Source organism: Festucalex cinctus, chromosome 4, assembly GCF_051991245.1.
Source record: "Festucalex cinctus isolate MCC-2025b chromosome 4, RoL_Fcin_1.0, whole genome shotgun sequence".
Classification (NCBI taxonomy): Eukaryota; Metazoa; Chordata; class Actinopteri; order Syngnathiformes; family Syngnathidae; genus Festucalex; species Festucalex cinctus.
Window position 1 is genome coordinate 26,117,440 of NC_135414.1, and position 23,024 is coordinate 26,140,463.

At 39.2% G+C, this 23,024-nt stretch overlaps 3 protein-coding genes across 3 annotated transcripts; 1 reads left to right on the forward strand and 2 right to left on the reverse strand.

Annotated features, from left to right (window-relative positions):
- The first annotated feature begins 539 nt into the window (after positions 1-539).
- On the forward strand, positions 540-4,415 carry LOC144017916 (uncharacterized). Its single transcript, XM_077519910.1, has 7 exons — positions 540-1,096; positions 1,846-1,968; positions 2,103-2,219; positions 2,307-2,363; positions 2,442-2,612; positions 3,362-3,475; positions 3,551-4,415. Exons 2-7 carry the CDS (start codon positions 1,849-1,851, stop codon positions 3,620-3,622), a joined length of 651 nt encoding a protein of 216 aa, XP_077376036.1. The 5' UTR covers positions 540-1,096; positions 1,846-1,848; the 3' UTR covers positions 3,623-4,415.
- Positions 3,067-7,175, reverse strand: LOC144017915 (zinc finger and BTB domain-containing protein 34-like). Its single transcript, XM_077519909.1, has 3 exons — positions 7,082-7,175; positions 6,589-6,710; positions 3,067-5,681 (listed from the first exon to the last, which is right to left on the reverse strand). Exons 1-3 carry the CDS (start codon positions 7,085-7,087, stop codon positions 4,595-4,597), a joined length of 1,215 nt encoding a protein of 404 aa, XP_077376035.1. The 5' UTR covers positions 7,088-7,175; the 3' UTR covers positions 3,067-4,594.
- A 1,291-nt stretch (positions 7,176-8,466) lies between these two features.
- On the reverse strand, positions 8,467-22,956 carry cnsta (consortin, connexin sorting protein a). Its single transcript, XM_077519911.1, has 13 exons — positions 22,792-22,956; positions 20,317-20,407; positions 19,856-20,221; positions 18,317-18,912; positions 16,939-16,969; positions 15,656-15,742; positions 14,992-15,073; positions 14,472-14,493; positions 14,322-14,382; positions 12,143-12,669; positions 11,650-11,841; positions 10,742-10,883; positions 8,467-10,466 (listed from the first exon to the last, which is right to left on the reverse strand). Exons 2-13 carry the CDS (start codon positions 20,327-20,329, stop codon positions 10,255-10,257), a joined length of 2,331 nt encoding a protein of 776 aa, XP_077376037.1. The 5' UTR covers positions 20,330-20,407; positions 22,792-22,956; the 3' UTR covers positions 8,467-10,254.
- Between the last annotated feature and the right edge of the window lie 68 nt (positions 22,957-23,024).

Sequence of the window (23,024 nt, forward strand, 5' to 3'; positions counted from 1 at the left end):
AAGAATATACGCGATGCAATACGCAAAAAGTGACAAATGAATTCAATATGTTATAATGAGAGTATTTCATTAATGTGTGAGGTAATCCTCAACTATTCCCATGACAACGGCCCCTATAATGAATCGACATGAACATTTGAATGTTTATATATAATAATTATTAGCCTCATTTTAAATTGGTTAACAGAGTTAAAATTTACTTAATTTCTTAGTTTCCATTCTTCTTATATTTTTTAATTTGAATTTGGTGTGCTTTTTGCATATTTGTGAATATAATCTCAAATCTGCACACTCTGCTTCCATTCAACCTTGGCTTCCGTAACCATTTCAATTTCCCCTCACATTGCGACACTCCTTGCAGAGGAAAGTAGATGTGCAGATGACGAATAAGAAGACAAACTGTGTCCCATTTTGCAGTCCTGCGTGTCCTGTCATGCAGCAGCCAATTAAATTTCAGCAGGGCGTGTCCTGCCTTGACTCCCTGTGATGAATGATTATGCGCCAAGGACTTTTTTTCTTTTATTTATTTTGCTGTAAGACATACAAACATGTAAGATTTTCGCAAATGAAACATCAGTGGTCCCTCGATTTAAACTAGCTAAATAGCTGAGAGGCTTCTTAAAATGGCGCCATGAAAACAGCTTCCAACTAGTAGCGAGCGTTAGAAACATCGAGATCGATCTTTATTTTTTTATTTTTTTATTTTTTATTTTTGTAACAGTCTGAAGATAGATCCTTATGAGTACACATGATTGTGTGCCAGTCCGTGGCGTGGACGGTCATGCATTCGCTGACTTAATTACTACCTCCACCAATATTTTGGTGTCATCTACTTTTTGCACTCTTTAGTTGTTGTTTTTTTCTCCCATTTGAGCTACAGATAAAACAACACAAGAGTCACACTTCTAAACAACACAAGAGTCACACTTCTAATCAGAAAACCGGAAATCGAGTCTATTCCCCTTCCTCTCTGCTCATTGGACATTGGACTTTGTTTTTGTTTTGTTTTTTGTTTTTTTTCTGGCACACGCACACACACACTGCTCCTCATGTGAATGAGGAGGGCAGAAGTCTGGTTTCCCAGCTCTGGAGAAAGGTTGGTCTCTCTTCTTGTTTACTACGACTCCCATATTGCTTTTCTAGATGTGTATTGTTCCAAATTTTTTGCGGGGGATTTTTTTTCCGACTTAAATGTGGGGATGAAACTGGAATAGTGTTGTAAGGGATCTAGGTTATGGTCACATTGTTGCGACATTGCACGGAATGTGTTGCTGGTTACTGAGAAAAGTGCGCTCGCGACTGAATCGTGAGTTGAAATGTTTTGTTCATGTTGACATCTGATATCATGGCAAAGCACGGCGTTGAGTCACTAATGAAAAACGTGTGCGAATTCTTCAGGGATGTTGACATAGTTAGTTATGCAAGCGAGTAAGATCCCAGAAATAAATATTTTCAGCGCTCTCCAAAACAAAACTGGACAGAAGACTTACTGGAAGAACCTTGAGCTAATTAATTTCCCCCTTAACTTGGCACTGGAAATGTACATAATAGCTTTGGAGTATGTAAATAAAGAAGAATGTGCGTAGTTAACGTGAGAAATTTAGTACAGACAAACAGATTTGACATTGTATAGCCAAATTGACCATATTTTACTTCTCTAAGAGTAAATCTGGATAGAAGGTGCATAAATGACAGATGTGATATCGCCCTCCATCTGATACAATGAACAGGATCGTTATCAGGCTTCTACATCGCTTGCCGATGAGCTGATCATTTGAGTTCCCTGCCCCTGATCAAAGTTGTCACTTCCTACTATCTGATGTATGTTCATCATGTTTGTTTTAGAACATGTCTGTGGAGATCTTGTCTGTGAGCCAAACTCGTGAAAACAGTGATGCTGTCCAAGACACAGTGGGAGGAGCTAAACCTCTACATCGCTTCATCAATGCTCAACCGCAACTTGTCGGGGTCAGACATCACACAGCTTCACCATTTAACTGTACACTGACATCCGCCAATTAAGTGTGACTGGGTTTGAAGCTCTAGTACTTCAACTAATCTACTTTTACAAAAAAAAATTCCCCCTTTGACTACAATCCCAGATTGCCGTGCTTATCTTGGGAGCATCGTTCATCATTATCACCATTGTTGTGGTACAAGATGCCCATCACAGTCATTCATTTGGAACCATCCCACCAGGGTACATAGTTGGAGCAATGGTACGTACACACAAAGTGGCTGTTGGTACTGTTTGCGATGCACAACAAGCCAAGTACATTTGTAAGCTTAATTTCTTCTTCTTGCAGTTCATAATATGTGGGATTCTGTATATTATAACGGAACACAACCCAACAAAACAAACCGTAAGTATATTTTGCAATATTTCAAAGACAAATTTCAAGGTAGTGGAATCATATTTTTCTTTATTTTTCCACATTTAGGTGACAATATCCTTGGCCCTAAGCATAGTGGCCACACTGGTGTCAATTTGGACTGCCATTATGGTCATTCCCACCATGGATGAATTAATTTATTTCAACAGCTACCATACGTTTCCGGTCGACGACATGACATACGTTGAGGAGGAAAGCAGTTTGGGGTCACAGACTTCCGTAAATACTGAATATATATATATATATATATATATATATATATATATATATATATATATATATATGTATATATGTATGTACGTATGTATAATACAAGGATTGGCTTTCAGTTGGGTGTTCTAGGGTGATACTGTCTTAAATACATGTACAGTTTGTGATGGCACACACAGACAAAATAATGATCATAAAAAAATATTTAAAGTATTGATGAAGAAAAACAATTCTGTAATTGTAATACCAAATATAAAAACTTACCAAATTATTTTATAATGTACGAAAATTGTATTTTGTAACAATCATACAAAACAGTAAAAAGTATGTATTGTGGCATACTCCAGTAGTTGTCTAAAAGTAAGCAGATTTAAAAAGTCATTTTATTATATTGTATTCTAAATTGTGCAACATATATGTACAATATTATAAAGATGAAAATACAGATTAATGTTGATAATGTATATATTGTTCTTGTAATGTACTCCAAACATTTTCTACGGCAGTTCAAAAAAAATATATTAAACATTAAATAAAATTACTTGCCGCAACCAATAGAATAATATTAATAAATAATATTAAATAAATACCTCTTTGACATTGTCAGTGAAAGAGCATTATTAACCATGCAAGCAATGGCAGATTTTTGATATAGCTGTTCCTAAAGTTACAGGGTTTACCGTAGTTCATGTTACTGTGACTGGAAGTCAAGATGATTTGTTGTCATGTCTCTAACGTACGTATGTATCTATTTTCAGAGTGCCAGGCTGACGGTGTACGTCATCTTTATGTTCTATGTCTTTGTTGGCGTGATTATTTTGATTGTGATGTCATCGCTGGCCACGATGGCCCTGCGTTCCAGTCGGAGTCAGGTAGGCCTACAAAAACTTTGACCGTGTAATGTGATTTAATGTAGTTGTCAATAAGGTTTCTTCTTTTCTCCTTAGGCCATTGTTGTGATGTCCACAACAGCCAATGCAGCACCAGAAGAATTACAAGAGGAAGAGTCTGCAAGCTAGTGGGTACAAACTTACAAATAGAATTTATGACTTTACTTTTGCATAATGTTGTCATATGGTATTACTCCATCTCCTCATTTAAACCATCATAATAATAATTTAATAATAAATGTTCTTTTTCTTTCTGAGTAAGATAAAAAATGTGGTCTTATCATGCACATTTGAGCTCTTGCTATGCTACCGTGGCAATATGAAAAAGTCCCAAAAGAAAAAGAAAAAAAAGTACAAAAAGGCCCTGTGACTGTATAGTAATACCATCACCGTGGTTTCCAGGTTTGCGGTCCCACCATTTTTGCAGAATTGTTTGTCCAGTTCATAACTCTGTTTTGCACTCCTGTTTATATTGGGTTTAATTCCACTGTCAAACACTAGATGGCAGCACATCATTAAGTTTGACACTAAATTTGACCAAAACAAACAAACAAACAAAAAAATCATGAAAAGAGGAAGTACAGTATTTCAGATCGCCCCAGTTTTAGCTTTAGATTATTGAATGTCAGTCCCCTTCAATCCTATTTCGTCTTGGGCATTTTTACTGATATATATTGTGAGATGATGTGTTAAAAGTTAAAAGTGTAAACACATAAGGGTGTTACACTGTACAATATTTTTGGAAAAGAAGAGATTTTTGTACTGTAAACACATAAGGATGTTACACTGTACAATATTTTTGTGAATTCACTTCTCTTGCTCTTTCTCAATACTGTCATGTGTATAAATGTGTTTGTATAATTATAAAACAAGTGCATTGAAACGGTTACGTGCACATGAAAATAAAAAAACACACAAAAGAGATGCTGATTTTTAAATGTATTGATGTGTGAAGATATCTACACGTGTTTTGCTCATCTTTCTCTGACCAGCTTAATCTATGGACAAAAAGGCAGACGTTATTTTGGCCATCTAGCAGGCCCTGTGAGGACAAATCTGAATTTAATTGGTTAAAAGAACACGTGTTCTCTTTGTGCTGCTTCAAATCAAGGAAGCGGGGGGCTTGGCAAAGTCGCTGCAGCGCTGATGTATGCGCATGTGCTCCGTCACGCGGTACTGGCGGGAAAAGGTCATGGGGCACCGGGGGCAGGGGAAGGGCCTCACCCCCAGGTGAGAGCGCATGTGCCTGTTCAAGGTCCCGCGCTGGCTGAAGGAGCGCGTGCACAGGGAGCACTGGAACGGGTGGCGAACGGGCCGCAGCGCGCCGGACGCGGTTCCATGCTCCAGCGTCTTGTCTAGATGAAGACGGGATGTTTGGTTGGCGGGTTCGACCCCGGCGTCTTCTTCATCACTGGACTGCTCTGATGAACTGGATGGCGGAGGATGATAAGATGTCTCAGGACGAAGTATGTCGTCACTCAGGTGCGGATGTCTGACTTCGGTGTTCCCATTGTTAGCGAGTAGCTCAGATTCCGACTTCTTAGAATCCTCCTGCTTTCTTGTCTGGGCAAATCCACGGTTGTCTTCCTGGTTCTTCATGCAGTCATCTTTGCTTACACTCAGATCTTCACAGTAGCTCCTTCCATAGGAGTCTTCCACAAGAGGTATCTCATGTGAGTTCTCAATCCAGCGCTTGTTCCTGCACTGGTGAGTCTCCTCCCAAGAAGCCACTTGGAGGCCCGACGGCGCCGTTTCGGCTCTGCTGCTGTGACGTATGACCGGGACCGGCCCACAGCACTGAGAGGAGGATAAAGAACCGTAGTCCACATGGGCCGTAAATGGGAACACATGTTTTTGGTCTTCTCCTGCTTGTATCCGCCTCTCAGTATTTGTACTCCACAACTCAGTGGTGTATGAAACACCGTGATCCAAATCCTGAGGAACATGACATGACGGTGGAGCGTTTATTAGAACCTCTCGTAGTTGCTCCATCTCCAAGAGGCTGGCAGCAGCAAGGAGATCGCGGTACTGTTGCCAACTCCGAGCGGGAGGCGGAACGCCCGTGTAAATGAAGTCCAACACCAGCTCCAGGACCGAGTCGGCCAGACATGGAGCCTGCAGATCCACCAGGGAACCCGTCGAGGACAGAATACTGGCCAGAACTGGACTGGAAGCGGCCAGAATGCACCTGATGGAGATAAAGTGAAGGTAGGGGATAATCCCAAAAAAAAAAAACTTAAAAGGAAAGTCAACTTAAAAAAAAAAAAAAAAAAATCTTGAGCCCCATTAGTCTATAAATACACTATTCTGTTTGATGTTGCATTAGTGGAATGTGAGTTAATTAAGCAGCAAATCCAGCAGTTTTTATTAAAATCAAAAGGCAGCCATTTTGCCACTTGGTGTTGAGTGAATATGAAAGCACAGTTGATCAAGTAACTAACAACCAATCACAGCTCAGCTTCAGAAAACAGTTGAGCTGTGACTGGTCATTGTCATCTTCAGTCAACAGAAAGTGGCAAAATGGCCGCCCCCTGAAATGGATTAAAAAAAAAAAAAGAATATGCTGGATTTTGCTACAGAACTCATACTCCACAAATGTAATATTAATTAGAATGTCATGTTTAGACTAGTGAGGTCACATATATTATTGTCAAGAAATGTTTTAATGTTTCAGGTTGATTTCCACTTTATTTCCCACTGCTGCCATTGTTTTGGGTATTAAGAATAAATGAGTAAGATACAAAATAAACGTCAGGAAAAGCCTTCTAGAACATCTTAACTTTACTTGGGATCAATCAGAGGCTCTTTAAATGGTGGCAGGTATGTGTTGACTCCCATTTAACATGACTTGAAATGTGATTGGTTTATTCTGAACATTGCCAAATCTTTAAATTGCGAGGGTGTGCACACTTGTGCAACAATATTTCTTTTTAGTTGTTTATTTTTACTTCCCCGCTTGAAAATATTTAATATTGTTTTATTTGTGTTGTATAATTTATAGGTCAAATTAATGGTTAAAAAAAAAAAGTTGAAAAATTATCTATCACACAAATCATTGAACAGGGGTGTGCAGACTTTTTATACAACGGACTAACTTGTGTGCTGGGTAGAGATGAGCTGGGTCCTGTCTCTGTCTGAGCACGCAGTCACACAAGTTGGCTTGTTCACGTTGGTGGTTCAGACTCGCCAGTAATGACGCTGCATGGCGACCTACGACCTTCATATAAACAACAGACAATTTACTGAGTGGAAATAAAAGAATGTATTCTAGCACCTGTAATAGTGTGTACATTTAAATGAAAAGCAGAGTTCTACAACACTACAACCTCTGTAATAAAGGGTCAATCAATTATCTATATTACAGTTTTGTAAAGACAGAATTGTTTGGCTCATAATAGTTTATATAAATTAATAATTCAATAAGAACCGGGTTCTCTTGTTGTACAACAACAAAAGGGAAATGGAAAGAGGATGCACGTGGTAATAACCACGACCTTATTTTATCTTATCAGCTGTTTAGGTCTATTTTTCCAATACACACAAGCGAAACTTGTTAAATTAAATCATTTCTAAGCAGTTTTCTCTTACCTCCATGTCACAGTGACGAAAGGAGCAGAATGAATGGAGCTAAAACCCATGATGGAGAATATATAGTCTGCGTATTATCTACGCACATGCTCGCCTTTGGAAAGCGATCACAAGCTTTTTAGTCAGGAACCTTGGTGTGACGTCGAGGAACAGGTGCTTTTAGGGCGAGCTGGCTTCTGACGTGACCATTTCCATGGCCCCGTATGGAGAGTCCGCCAAGCCCCGCCCACTGTACAGCACAGACTTGTAGAGAATTGAGTCTTATCTATTAGGGACCGTGACTTTGTGTGTTGTAAGTTCTTCCCCGCTGTGTAAACTAACATGAGCATGTGGTTACATCATTGAACACTCTGTTGTGGGTCTAGAGAGGAAGTGTGCCTCCCACCATGCTGACACAGTGTTGACACATCCAAATCGGGTCCTCTCTCCACCCTAACACATCACGTGCTTGCCTCACCTTCTTTAGCCCCCCCATCTACTATTACTACTAACACAAAGTGGGACACTTGACCAGTGGAAATAGTACAACTCACATATACTGTATAAAGGCCTTGACAAATCAGGATCCCCTACTGGAAAAGTAATTGGTGATACAGTATGTGTGACTGGAAGACAATGGAACTTGGTATTAGCTACAATAACATACAGTCGACTGTTGGTCACGTCCACCATGGAGAGGGTTTTTCTGAGGTTGCCTTGTAGTTTTGTTTGGATATCATTTAACTGTTGTTTACCATTAATAGTGCTTGATATCTCCATAGGATCGCTTTCTTCTATTTTAACAAAGGTGGCCATAGTGGTCACTTAACAGTTTCATTTGAGTTGAAGTTTTTACATGATCATTTAAATAAAGATGATTACAGAACAGATACTTAATGGCATCATTGTTTCATGGAGACTGTGGTCAAATTTAAAAATGTGCAGAATTTCACAACTTACTTCATGTTAAAGGTTAGATAGCTCTTACTATGAAAAGAAAAATGCACTGAGCTGTCACCAACGTCTTACAAATTCAATTATGCCATCTAGTGGCAGAAAAAAAAGTCAATATCACATTAGTTTTTTACAATTCATCTTTTTAATTTTACGAGTTATAAAATTACTCTATCAGTGACTAAAAAGATGCAGCCATAATTCTATTAGTTTAACATTTTTTTCCCCACTTATGTTAACAAGAACACGACAACTTAAATAGAAAACCATTTTATTGTACATTTAAAACAGATATAAAATTTGGAATTAATTTTGACTCAACTATTGAAGTCATGCGATTAATTACGATATAAATATTTTAATTGCCTGACACCCTTCATAATAATAATTACATGGTTGTGACTTTGGGCCTAAATCATTACAGTAGAAGGAAAAACACAATTAAAACCATGTTTCACATTCCCCAAACTTTACTTCAGGTTAGACATGAACAGGTAGTTGTACCAAATATTTATTTTTCCCCCAAGCTCACTGATTGGAAACAATGTTTTGTTCTGATCTCATAAAAAGAAAAATACAAAATAGAAAAATTCAGATCAACTTATACATCAAAATCTGCAGGCAAGAAAGACATTTACATGACTTTACAACGTATTTCTTTCAACATTATTCCTCAACATGAGTCTTTTTCTTTTAAATGTACGACATCCACAAACTTTTTAAGACCAAAGTGAACGTGGCTGTCACGAGTAGAACACAAAACTCAATGACACACATTGCCATTTTGTTGTACGTTCTTATTGTCAAACATTTTATGCTCGGAAGATAGTCCGAACATGATCATCTAATTTGACAATATCTGACAAACCTGCCTGGTAGAAAAGTGATACAAGCAAATTACACGTGTTCGTTAAAAAGCATCTGATTACAAGATAGAGTGGCCCAATGAATATAATGCCGGCAAGAAAGATTAAAAGCTTCGGTAATGTGCAACAACAATCATTAAGTGAGCGTAATGACAAAATCAAAACGTTTGCATCCGCTGAGTTATAAATTAAAAAGACAAACAAGATTTTCGGAGTCATCTGAACCAGCCGGATGACTCGTGCAAATAAAAACAAGAAGGAATCTACAATGCTTTGCATCATTACGTGATGTATGATAATACTGCTTTAATCTACGACGAATCATAATGCATATAAGACACTCCGTGGAAGCTCCTCTTGTGTGAAAACTGTACTTTTGCCATATTTGTTTGATATTTTCACACTCTTTCTGGACATCCAAAATGACATGTATAGATATCGAATGTAGAAATGCCTTAATAATAAAAAGTTGATACGCTGCAAGAACAATGCAGTGTCATCTTCAGGGGCAAAACAGGCCCCACAAAGACAACCAAACCCAAACAGTATAGATAAAATTTGGGGAAACAAAAACAACAGTGGCTCTCACAATGAGGATGATACCCAGAAATCCTGAGATGCAAAGACACAACTGGGCAGACACGATGCTACATAACGTCACATAGATATTGTAAATTACAATGAATAATTAGTTGCAAGAGGTCTCTAGTCTGAGGATAATATTGCAAAATTACAAAAAACAAAAATCGTACCAGTCATGTTAAACATTCCCGTAGGTATATGTTTCATATCAATTTGTAAATGTACACATAGAACACACTGCTAAGTGGTCGAACAATGCATAGCTTAAGAACAGTGTTATTAGTCATAAATTGTCTGTGGTCCAGCAACAGCACAATTTCTATTCAAAAGAAAACTTGAAAAATATACAGTATAGTGTAAATGCCTTACATATGATTGAAAACATTCATTCAGCATGTTAAGACATGATTAAGACTTTACAATGAATGTTTTTTTTTTCATTTGTGATTAAAAAAAAAAAAAAAAAGGTCAATAAAAGCAACCCTAAAGGTTGCAACGTTTTGCAAAATGCCCATGAGGCCACTATTTTTGTGCAGCATGTGTAGAGAGCATATTTGAGCCCTCCAGTTTACAAACTTTTATTTAGTTATTTATTAAACACCTGACAGCAGTGTCAGATGTTATTCCTGTGTTCTTGAGTGAGGCCAGCTAGAAGTATGGATCCAGTCTTGGTAGATTCCCAAACTCTTTGGGGTGTACCCACTTCTCTCACCTTTCCATAATAAAACGAGTGGATGACACTGACCTGTACAAAGCCGACTGTTTGTGGTCTGTTCCCTTGCTGACGAGCCGCTACGTGGCACTCGGGCCTAACCACTGATGGATCTGAGCTACGGCGCGCTGCATCTGTCCAAAGTAAAAGTCCACGTTTCTGGAGAAGTCCTGGCAGACGGAGGAGTGAACGTCACCCAGAGCGCAGTAAAGGGTGGTGCCGCCCATGCTGATCACCACGGTAACCAGACAAAGCAGGAAGAGAAGCAAGCAGGAGTCTCTGCCGCCAACATCTGCAAAACAGACAAATTTAGGCCTTCTGGCCATCCATACATTTTCTGTACCACTTATCGTGTTAGGGTAGCACATATCCACAGTCTATTCCAGCCTTCTTTGGGAAAATATGGACTAAAATGTGGACTTGGTGTCCAGCACTTTCATTCAAATAACTGAGTAGGAACTGAACCAGTAAGGTCAGGCAAGTAGACCGCTACAACATCACTGACAAAATTAGGTCAAATAAACCAATTCATCCATCTCAGATAGGTTCAAGAAACCAGAAACTCACCACTATCAAAGCCATCATCTGCTACTTTGAACCGGACTCGTCTTTTGGCAGGCGGTTTATCGGGCCTGGACTCCGGACTAGCATCGTCGCTAGGTAATTTCCTCTTCTTCAAGATGGAGATGAGGCCAGAGGCAGGCGATATCTGGGAGGGCGCAGAATAAAGAACATAATATGATATCTCTCTACAAGAGTCAGCTTTCAACTCACCACTAGGTGTCACTGCATCACACAATAAGCAGTACTGACTGAATTCTCAACTACATCCACCCTCCTTCCAACATTTATTACACTGCAGTCGGTGTGTTTATGAACATTTCCCAGACAATCAATAAATGGGGAGTCAGCACTAATTGATACCTATTTCAGTTGCCTTTGTTTAGACCGCATTATCATGAAGTTGAAGGGGGGAAAAAAGGAACACAAAAAAAATGTTTGTCACGCATCACAGGGCTTGACAAAAAGAAAAAGCCTCTTTAAATCAGACTACCGGTACTCATACAACATTGGCACTTCACATTCAGTCATATACAATTACAGAGAGTAAATCAACACTAATATTGGACATGAAACATCCCAAGCAATCAATAAATGACAAATTGGCATTAGCTGAAGACCAGCCTACTGTAGAGCACATTAGCATGTTTGCTAATGCTGGCATTTAAAAACATTCAGATAGATTCTAAATTAGCTTTCATTTCTACAGAGACAGTCGCATGGTATCACAATAATGTTGCTATGGGCATAGGTTAAGTGAATAATAACGTGGATTTGTAAATTTTCAAACTTCACAGTCAACTACAATTACAGACAAATGAACACTAATAGACATTGAAAAATACATTTAACACTTATAGTTGTAACAAAGGCTAAACTATTCAATTATTCAATTAGCATAAACGTGTACAGACCTCCTCGACAGTGATGAGTTTGGCCATGTCGTCCAGTGTGATAGCTTCTGGAAAGAAATCAGCCTGCTCAGACTCATAATCTTCCTGCTCCTCGTCTTTCTCACTGCCCAGCTTGGGGTGTTTCAGAAGAGCCTCTTGAGGAAGACGGCCATCATCATCATCATCCTGCTGCAAGCTGCTTTCATTTCCCTCCTGCAGTCAAAACGGAATGCAGCGCTTACAGAGTACACATCCATATTCAGGAAGCAGCAACAGATGTTCCACTCCCAGTTGCTCTGTGCTAATACTTGTCTGGGACAGAGGCTGACATTTTTACTATTGCTTCATATCAACAAGACAAGCAGAAGATTTCAGAGAGAAAAAACAACAACATTTTTGTATAATTGAAAGCAAATCTACAGCCAAAAAGGAAAACAACTTTACTGGGAAATACTGACTCATTATTGTTTTACCCCAAGTTAAAAATTACTTACAGTAAACAAAGAATTTGTACCTTGATCTCTTGACAAATCTTCTCTTTTTCTGCCACTTGAGCTTCCCGGTGCGGATGCTCCACCTCCACATCTATCCCACTGAGTTTCCTCTCTTCCTCGCCCTCTTCTTCTTCAGTCTCATCTTCCATCATCAGCGCCTCCGCTGCCTCTCCCACATTGCTCCTCTCGTCTTCCCGATCCACCTCCTTTTCCTGTGCCCGACCTAAATCTCCTCCCTGCTGCTCTGCGGGTTTGGTCTGATCCATTTCTCCAGCTTCAGAGGGGTGCAACACGTCTCCCACAGTTGAAATGGTGTGTTCCGGACACTCCCCTTGCTCTCTGCCACTGCCCTCCTCGTCAGTCAGCTCAGCCCCATGGAAACCGGCCGTCCCTTCTAAACTGCATTCGGGGGCTTCCCTGTCCTTTTCGGAACTGTCGGGGGAATCGCGCTGATGTGGCAGATTTGTGGAGGGTGTGAGTGGATGGCTGGTTTGTGGACAGGAGGAGTCTTCGGCTCTATTCTCCCGACTAACTTCAATGTGATGGGCTGGAAAAAAGCAGCCACAAAGTAGGAAGTGTCAGGTATAAAAGAATTTTAAGTGTTTTACTACCAACGGTAGACAGGAAGGACACTGAAAACAGGTGGTAGCTTAATACCCAATGAACGTTTTACTTTAATGTTTGTGGGTGACATCCCAAATATACGAGCAAAGCAAGGTGCAGCTATAAATATAATGGTAATGATTGTTTCTGAGCAAGTACATGGACAGGGATGCAACATAACAGCGCCATACGTACCAAATGCCACCGATACCAAGCCTTATTTCAAGCTATCAATACTAGCGATTTTATGGCCGTTTTATGATCAGGAAATAGAAATGACAAGAATAGAAAAATCGCTATCAAAGGGGCAAGTCTACCCCAACATGTTCTTTACAGATAGTCTAAAAAAAAAACACACACACACACAACATTTTGACTAATATTGCATTTTTGAAATAAGCATAAGCATATTTGGGGGTCATGATTCTGCTCGTAAAGATGACGGCCACTTGTCACATTGGGTCAAAATTATGAATAATGGTAAAAATAAAAATTAAATCGCGATTAGTAAAGCCGACCTGACTAGCTGTAAAACAGCACTGATTTTTTATTTATTTATTTATTTATTTATTTATTTATTTTTAAGCCACATCTTACACTGCGCTGGAAAAAAGAAAAAAATTATATGCGGCAGGCTCACAAATACTGGCACAAGTCAAACGGACATACACGCACACAAACAGAGGCAAACATGCAGGACTGTCACTTTCATTTTGTGACTAAATGGAAGTACCATCATTGCCGGACTATACGCCGCGACTTTTTTCACACGCTTTCAACCCTGCAGCTTACAATGATGCGGCTAATATATGTATTTTTTTCTGAGGGCTCGAGCAGAAAAGGTACGAATGAGACAGGTGGAATATATGTTTCGAGGAAGACGCAAGTTTAATGTAACTTGGCGCTTTGTGAATGAATAAAATGAGCATGAACAGACCCTCATCATGGAAAATACAAGAAGTCTCAGTGACTTTTACCGGTATGTTATTTTTAACCAGCCCTGTTCGTGCTGTGTTACTGCCGCATCACACAGGCACTGTTTGGAAAGAAAAGCTAAGGTTTATTATTAAACCCTTGAAAACTCTTTTTGTGTACCTTCTTTCTTTGTAAATATCTCATGTTTCAATGTGGGCGCATAGTCAGGTGTGGCTTATGTATGTATAAAATGCCTTTTCCTTTAGAAATGTACTGGATGCGGATTATAATCAGGTGCGCCTTATAATCCGGAAATTACGGTAGTTTGTACCCACTCTATGCCAGTTTCATGTAACTACTATGCACCATCCTACCGGTTGTTGTTTTTTTTTTTGTTCTAATCAGATTAATAAAGGAATAACTCAGTTATGAATTCAATTACTTCTGTGGGGAGCTAATTAGTACTTAAAACTAATTCCTTTTCAAAGTACCGGTAATTTCCTAAAAAGTGGTGACTGCTGACTACAAACATTATAGTACATATTTCACAAATAATCATGACCTGATAAAACCCACCAAATCACATTCCAGATGCCCGTGTGTGGTGAGACAACGGAACACCCTGTCTCAGCAACATATGTGCACTACTTTTCTCCCACACATACTGTTTCATTCACTCACCTGATGGAGGTGATGCATCCCCTTCTTCAAGCAGGGGCCTTAACACGCCCAGAGATGCAAACTGTAAACACACATATAAAAAATACATTTACAATAGAGAGTTATCTCCCTTTTATATACACACACAGAAAAAAAAAAAAAGTGTCTTACCGCTGCATCTGTAACATTTGGTCTGTAACAAGAAGAGAGACAGAATGACACGGTGGTGAGTATTCTTCATAAATTAAGACATGTAAGATAGGTGATGCTTCTCTACTCTGCCAATCTAATATTAGCCTGAGCACATTTCCCAGGCTATTAAGAGGTGTAGGTCTATGTGTGTGTGTGGGGGTGCTTGAGAGTGTGACAGAGTCAAGTGAGGTGAAACCTTAGCAGCACAACAGCTCAAATGTCTGAAAGTGCACAAGTAGCAGTCGTATCGTTGAAGCATTACTTCAAAACTAACCACCACACATAGATGCACTCTACATTTATTTATAAAGGAATTTCAAGAAAATATGATGCAAATGTCGCTGCACACACAAACATTAATCTCCCGCCAGCTTGTGTATTTATTTTTCGATATATTGCATATATTGCTTGTCATATTATTTCTTTATTTGGTTTACTGGAACTTGAAATACATTAATCTGTCTGCCTGACAGTGTAAAGTACAAAAACACACACTGACCGAGTGTGCGTCTGGCAGATGTCTCTGAGAGTGTCCAGATGTCGGGCTTCTAGAATGGGGGAGCTTCTTGTACACCGACTTTCTACGAAGAACAAACAAAGAGAGAAATATTATACAATGTAACTGTATACATTGGTGGGACTATACAAACTTGGTCATGTATCTATCCTGTTTAAGTGTCAGCTCTCTGAACGTGTTTGTAAAAAGCAAAGATAATAAGCTGGATCCATACAGTGTGGGGTAAACTGACAGGGTTTCGTGACAGATGTCCGTTCCAATACTTTTGCTCATATGAAAAGTAAATATTGTGCAATAAATGTTTGCATTCTAAACATTCATCTCATACCCATCTTTTGATCTGAAACACAAATAAATTAAGTATACAACACAAACAAATGAAAGTAACCTTGCTATTGCAATACTTTTGGAGGAATCTGTTTATGAGGATATGCAGTACTGAGAATGATGGATAGGTGGACCCTATAATGCAAGGGTAATAAGTGAATGTAATATAATGATGGCAAATGCAACACAGAATTAAACAAAAAAATAAAAAATAACACTAGTCCAGTCTGCTGGTAAATCTTTTTTATAGGTAGCAAAAAAATTAAAAGAAGTGTAACTGTAAGTGTAAATTGTATGTAACTGAGCTACTGTAAATTACCCCACTGTTGCTGCAGAACATTCAGGTTGTCCAACACTCTCTGGTGATACAGCCTCTCCAGTTGAATACACTGTAAAGCCAACTGGTCTGAACAATACAAGTTAAAGAATACACTTCTTGGCTCTGGAGATACATTCATTCATCTTTCCTTTCTTGTCGTAACTTGAGTCAGGGAATGGAGAAAACAACGTGAAAAGTGTGGAGGATGAAGTAGTGCTCATGTTTATGTATATGTGCAAGCAGCCATAGTACAATCCTTCTTTGACATGGCTCAATGGCCCCTCTCTCACCAAGCAGCCCTTCTATACATGTCCTGCATGATGCATGGCATAGCTAGGCAAGCTCTCTTTCTTAAATACATGTTCCCTCCTCAGATTACATCACATTTTCCTGTTTTTTGACACGTCAATAACAAGGAGTTGCACTTTGCCTTTCTTTGATTGATTGTATTGTGACAGATGATTTGCTGGTTATGACTACAACAGCACTTTTTTGACATCAAAACCAATAGCTTTGTCGGATGCTTTTTGTGGCAAATTTTCGCTCCTTTTCCTCCTCCTGGGCTAATAAATTTCAATTAACTGATTGTACAAGTTATGGTAAATCAATGCTTTTAGTTTTTAAGGAACTGTGTCATATTACAACCACATTTGGCCTCCATCAACACATAAACAATGATAAGGATTAGGGGTGTGAATTGCCTAGTACCTGACGATTCGATTCGTATCACGATTCACAGGTCACGATTCGATTCGATACCGATTAATCCCGATACGAATTTCTAAGTCGATTGTTGCGATTTTTTTTTTCATTCAAATTTAGAAAATACTAATCAGTAAGCTTGTAGAGTGTAAGATTTATATGAAAATGTATTATTTATATATCTGAAATTTCTGTCTTATAGAGGTTGTAATCTGTTTCATGTTTGAACAGCATTAAAATAAAATATTAAGGCTTAATGTTCCGTTCATATAACATTCTTCCATGCTCAAGGTGTGAATCCTAACCCGAAGTCAGATGTTTTGTTGAATATTTTTCCATTAAAAATGGAAGTTTAAAAATCGATTCACACACACACACACACACAAAAAAAAAAGGCAATGATGATAAGACGTTGAATCGGTAAGACTACCGAATGAACAATTCTGAGCTCTTAAAAAAAAAAAAAAAAAAAAAAAAAAAAACGCGTTTTTTTTTATATTGAATCGATTCGAGAATCGCGTGATGTAGTATCGCGATATATCGCCGAATCGATTTTTTTTTAACACCCCTAATAAGGATACAATCTTCATGACGGACAGAGGCCTCAGCAATCTGCAGAGAGAGATAAGAACCTTTAAATCACGATAAGCATTTTTATCATTTCGAAGAAAAGAATCACTCGACACTTCGGTTCACCCAAAAGTCAATTAAAATCAAAGTAAAGGCAGATGCCACAATAGAAACTCTACCTCTCATCGACCGGTGTCAGTGTCACTTTTATGTCGCTCAGCTGATTACAGAACAAGTGTGTATGTGTCTCAAGTGTGAGCGAGTGCGAGACACGACACAAAAAGCTCTCACATTTCAATTTAAAGGAGCAGTACATATTTAGAGGGATCTTTTAACAGAAGAAAAAAGCTATTTTATCAAATCCGAATGTTGAACTAAACGAATGATACACAAGAAGTCAATCATAACGGCTCTGACCTTAATGTGTTTCCAACAGCTTGTTGTTGCCGATTAAACTGGTCTCTAAAGAGTGTTGTCTGTAATTGCACATCTCAATAAGTTAATGATTGTAACTGCTAGCCTAGAAGCATATGCATAGCGAAGTTGGTCACGGGAAAACAACAGATATGCTCCACCTTGTTTCCAAAATGCTATTTAAAAATGCTCAAAATAAATTTTACGTTTAATTAGGAACTAGTCTTGCATACATAAAAAAAACATTCTTGCAGGTGTGCATTCCAGACACATAACAAAAAAAAAAAAAAATCAAACTGACAGAAACATTTTACATTACAACGCACAAATCTTGTCCAGCAGGTAGCAAGCTTGACTTGTGAATGCAGTGTTGTGTGCTTGATAGGGATGTGACGATATCCAAACATCATGATATGATACGATAGTTATCGTGGGGATATTGTGGGGAGGTTGTCGATCCAATAAAAAGGTCACAATATTGTAAAATAAAAAAAAATAAAAAATAAATAAATAAATAAAAAAAGTATAGCTCATACTAAAAAAACACACAATATTGTGGTTTTGTACATTACAGCAATGCATATAAATAACCTACAATCTCTACTAACACATCATATTGAGGCACTTACTTGCTAATGAACGCACACATGGAGTTCCTCCGCATATTGACTCGGTTCACAAGCATATTACAGTCCCCTTCATTTGACCATGAGCATGGGATTTTAAACATAAGGGCCAAAACATGCCTTGTGAAAATTAAACCACTAAAAAACTAGCCACCAGAGGGTGCTAGAACTGCTCAAATAGAAATCAACCTGACTCTTTTAACAGATTATGCTGCTTTTAATATTGTGACGACGACGATATATTGCGGCAGTTTGAATATCGTGATATCACGATATTGCCGGTATCATTACCTCCCCAGTGCTTGAGGGCATTTGGTGGTGAAATAAAAAATGTAAAAAAAAATGTTACCTGATGAATGTCTTGTGGAAGGCAAGTATCATCTCCTCTTTGGGCCAAATGTTCCAGGGATGCCATCAGAACAGAGATGGGCTTTATGGTGCAGGTGGGCGCTGAAGATGAAGTATACTGATCTGAATGTGTAAGTGTCATTTCAGGAGCTGATTGTGCACCAGTCGTTATATGCCTTTTGGTGAGGGCAAAGGGCTCTGCAGTTTGGTTATTAGATGTGACGGACGTATTAAGCTTCATGGGCGATGTCGTCTCTAAGTGAAGGTCAGAAACCCGAGAGCATGTGAGCCCTTCAATGGGCGGAGAACAAGTGCTAAGAGGTTCTGAAGTGGATTGTGCATTTGTGGCAGTAGTTGCTGAGATATGTTTCGGTTCATCAGTGCAGTTCAGGCCTGTGTCTGAGGTTAAAGATAGATGAGGATAAAGCCCAGGCCCAGTGATGAAGGAATGTCCTGGTGTGCTGGAAGCAAACACACCGAAGTCCACTTTAGTGTGGCCCTGTTCCAACGGGCTGATGGGACATGACGTTTCTTGCAGGACAGGAGATGTAGGTTCTGGACTTGTCCCGGGACTGAAAGGATTCTCCAGCAGACTTCCTACAGGGGGAGAAGACAAAAAAAATAAAGTGCAAACACATATTTTATAGCTTTGGTAAAGAAAACTCAGCTACACAGTGCCTTGTGAAAGTATTTCACATTTCAGGCTTCAAAAATTTAAAATTGGATTTGTTTTTGTGTCTGAAGAGTCAACACCATGTGGGACACAATCGTGATGTGGAACAATTTATATAATATTTTAAGCTTTTTTTTTTTTTTTTTTAACAAATAAATAACTAAAAAGTAGGACGTGAAGTATTATTCACCCCCTTTTATCTTAATGCAGCCAACTGACTCCAGGAGTTCGCTGATGATTTCTGAACGATCCAATGTTGATCTAAATAAATAATGATAATTATGATAAATAGAGCCCACCTGTGTGTAATCTAATCTCAGTAAAAATGCACCTGCTTTGTGATGGTCTCAGAGGTCTGTTAAAAGAATATTGGGGCGCAAACAGCATCATGAAGACCAGGAAACACACCAAGGCAAATTAGGCAATCGATTTAATTTGTGTAACTTTTTGTTGGTTTTCATGAGGTGCATTAGTGTTATTTTTCTTATTAAAAAGCAGATTACATAGGTTGTTGTTGGGGTTTTGGGGTAGTCTAGTTTTAGATAAAAGTCATTATGAGTTAGACATGGAATTTTTTTTTAAAGAGATATTTGACTTATTGAGCCATTTTCAACAGTAAGAAGATAATATAAAGTCTATAATTAATGTGATAACTTCATTATTTTTCATGAACAATTAATACCTTTTATAAACAATTTTGCCACTTGCTGTCGATTGAAGATGACATCACCTGTGCTCAGGAAACAGTTAATGACCAATCATGGCTCAGTCTGCTGACCAAACCCAGAAAACAGGTGAGCCGTGACTGGTCGTTACCTAGTTCCTCAGCAATGTTTTTCTCTCTGTAATTTCACCTGTTTTCTGTACCTGTTTCTGAATAGGAGGAATCAGTCATGGGAGTATCTGGAGACTGGCAGTGCATTTGGCAACTTGATGCCTCTGATTCCTCCTCTTCATCCTTCATCACCTCATCAACGTCCTCTGGTTCTTCTTTGCTTGTACTTTTGTTTCTCTCCGACTCCTCCTTGTTCTCCCCATTGTTGTTGAGGGACACTTTCGAGGCTCCGAAATCATTTTGTAGACTTGCCGTATGTACAGTCTGAGTGAGCGGGTTGATCTCATTGAGGTTTTGAAGTTGGGCATTAAGAGGTTCGGGGTGGGGTGTGTTATCACAACGGTCGACCCCACCCACCACGACTTGTGACATTATTCTGCCCTCATAGTCCAATTGACCTGGAGACATAAAATGCAAAATCAATATTTGGTGCATGCATTGCAGACTGGACATGATTCTTCTTGGCTTTGATAGTTACATTCTTCACACTCACCACCATGATCCATGAGACTCCACCCTCACAACCTTTGACCTTTCAGCCTGTTGTCGCCAATCAAGCAGGCACTCAAAAGCGAGAATGGCCGCTGCAAAAGAAAAAATAAAATGAACATTACATAAGTTTAACAGTCTGACTCATTCATCAGTGTAAGTGAGCGGGAGAAAGTGCAAAAGACAGTAAAACAGGTCCAACGTCATTCCTGAGGTAACAAACAAATCCTTCTGGTCCAAGTACAATCCTACCAGCACATCATAAGTGTCACAAAATATATCATCTAAAACACGTTGCCACGGGTTCTTGTAGAACGAGAATTGTAAAACCACTCTGTACCGCGCATTGTATTCCCTGGAAGCTCGACAACAAATCTCTGGATCTATCTAACATAAACGACAACAGTTTACATCCATATCATACGTAATAGTTACGTAAATTAATCATTATTAAAGTCAACACCTGTATAACAAAACACAAAAAAGGGACAAAAATGTACTATGTTGTGACCAGTGTCAGAAATGTATCACTTGCAAAAGTTGTTTAAACAGTGTATAATAAACCTGAAAAGGCTCTGGTGAAAGACATCACCTGATAGGCGAGTCTCTTCACTCTTGTCTAATGTAAACACAAAGCATAGTTGACTTTGCCATGTACAGTCAGGTTTTTGTTAAATGATGCCAGTTTATTATCCCTTAACTATTATGCCATGTCACAATAAGGTGTGTGGTTTTATCGTGGTTGTCATTGACCTCGCAAAAAAAAAAAAAAAAAAAAAAAAAAAAAAAAGATTCAACTTACTTTGGTTCTGTATAGTGCCGTCCACAACTTTTTCCCGCCATGGTTTGTTAATGACATTTTTTGGTGGACTGCCAATATTAGAAACGTCATGTCCAATCATTCTGTTGTAACTGAGCTTGTCAGTGTTCAACGAGCTGACAAAAAGCCATATGCAAAACATGATTTGATAGCTTAATTACCACATTTGTGAGCCTGTCGCAACGTATTAGCAAACTTGCTGTGTGTGACTGTGTGCATCAGCTAGCAATAAACCTGTCAGTTAATTCGTTAATAATTCATGTTATTTTGTGTTTTTTGTTTTTTTGCTGTGGGATAAGATTTCCTTTATTGTTTTTCATTTCTAAGATGGTCACAACTTGGTACCATTAGGAAAACGCCCAGGTTGACAACAGCTGATAAGCATCGCTTTATAGGAGGTAGTGAGACCAGCCATGTTGAATGTTTTGGAGAATGTTGACCAAAAGATAGAAGGGGCCAGGTTTATGTTGACAGAGTTGAAAATGCTGAGATTCTTCATTGGGAGTGAGTGACAACTTGGATGTACAAGATCAGGAATGAACTCATCAGAGGGACAGCATAGACTTGAAGGTTTTAACACAAAGCTAGAGAAAGCAGGTTTGAGGCAGTGGACATGTGCGGGAGAAGAGGGACACTGGATAGATCAGTTGAAAGATGCCGGAAATTGAGCCGCCAAGTAGGAGGTAAAGAAGAACAAAGAGGAGATTTATGGATTTGGTGAGTGAGCACTAGAGGACGGAGAGGGAGTGATAGAAGAGCATGATATGCTGTGCTGAAAGGAAAGAAGATGCAATTAACATGTTATTCTTTTACTGAGCTTTAATCAAGAACAACCTCCATGCCTAATTAAACTGGTGCATTACTTGCCATTGTTTCTTAATCAACAGCATCCCAAAGTGCCCCCCCCCCACACACACACACACACAGTGACGCTTATACATCAGGAAGGGGTGGGGGTCATAAATAATGAAGGGAATGAGAGATGGAAAGAGTTCAGGAAGAAGAAACAAATACACCCTACATAAATACAGAACTGTATGGACAGATACACCTCAAACCACAGGACAACTCATTAGGTACACCGACAGTATCGAGCTTGTCGTGATGGATCGAGATGGTGTCAATCACCCCGGTGTACCTAATGAAGTGTCCCTCGAGTATGCTCTCGTCGCCTCTACTAGCGTTAAAACACACTGCGTTTGGTTAACCTAGTTCTCAGTGGCAAACCTTCAGTGTCACACGACGTGCCACATAGTTCGATTCGGTGACAGTAGATGTGCTAGCTGACGGCTAAACGCTCACGTGATTACTAACAAGGTGAGCGGCGACCCTGGTTTATATAGCTAGTTACTCAATGTATTACTTTCGACAATGTTACAGCTCTCTCACAGGCGGCGCTGTCACGGTTACAATCATTAGCATGACCGTAACGTTACCTGTTCGAAAATTCACAAGGCGCTGGTGGCTACCCAATAATGCATGTTACTATTTCTACAAGATGAGTTTATATAGCATTTTGTTCGACTCCGGTTACAAATTGAGTCATCGTGGAGAGTACAGCGGCGTTGGCTAATGTTAGCTCGCCGTCCACATCTGCACAGCACAATCGAACCATTTAATTATGCCACTGGAGATTCGTTTGCTTTAAAGTGACCTTACTTTTCGTTAGCTTCCGAAGGAGCGCTTCTTTCGCATCGTCGACTGGCAGGTAATCCAAAAGGAACAGCACCTCTCGCTGGCAAGGTTGGCCAAAAGGTGACAGCTCGGACCTGAAGTGACACCTTGCTGAGGATGTTGTCGCAATGACGTCTATAGACCACCAGGGGCGATGTTGCCAACACCACTACTGAGTGGCTCTGTCGCCCTCTTTAGGCGATAATGTACATAATATA

Bases quoted from the DNA above. Each gene is read 5' to 3' on its own strand.
- LOC144017916 (XM_077519910.1), top strand. From the start codon at position 1,849: ATGTCTGTGGAGATCTTGTCTGTGAGCCAAACTCGTGAAAACAGTGAT. The intron at 1,969-2,102 runs GTCAGACATCAC...CTACAATCCCAG, and splicing joins CTCAACCGCAACTTGTCGGG to ATTGCCGTGCTTATCTTGGG. The intron at 2,364-2,441 runs GTAAGTATATTT...TTCCACATTTAG, and splicing joins ACAACCCAACAAAACAAACC to GTGACAATATCCTTGGCCCT.
- LOC144017915 (XM_077519909.1), bottom strand. The intron at 5,682-6,588 runs GTTAGTCCGTTG...TATCTCCATCAG, and splicing joins CATCTCTACCCAGCACACAA to GTGCATTCTGGCCGCTTCCA.
- cnsta (XM_077519911.1), bottom strand. The intron at 15,743-16,938 runs GTATCCTTATTA...TGTATTGTTCAG, and splicing joins CTCTGTCCGTCATGAAGATT to ACCAGTTGGCTTTACAGTGT. The intron at 12,670-14,321 runs GTGAGTGAATGA...GCTTTTTTCCAG, and splicing joins GGATGCATCACCTCCATCAG to CCCATCACATTGAAGTTAGT.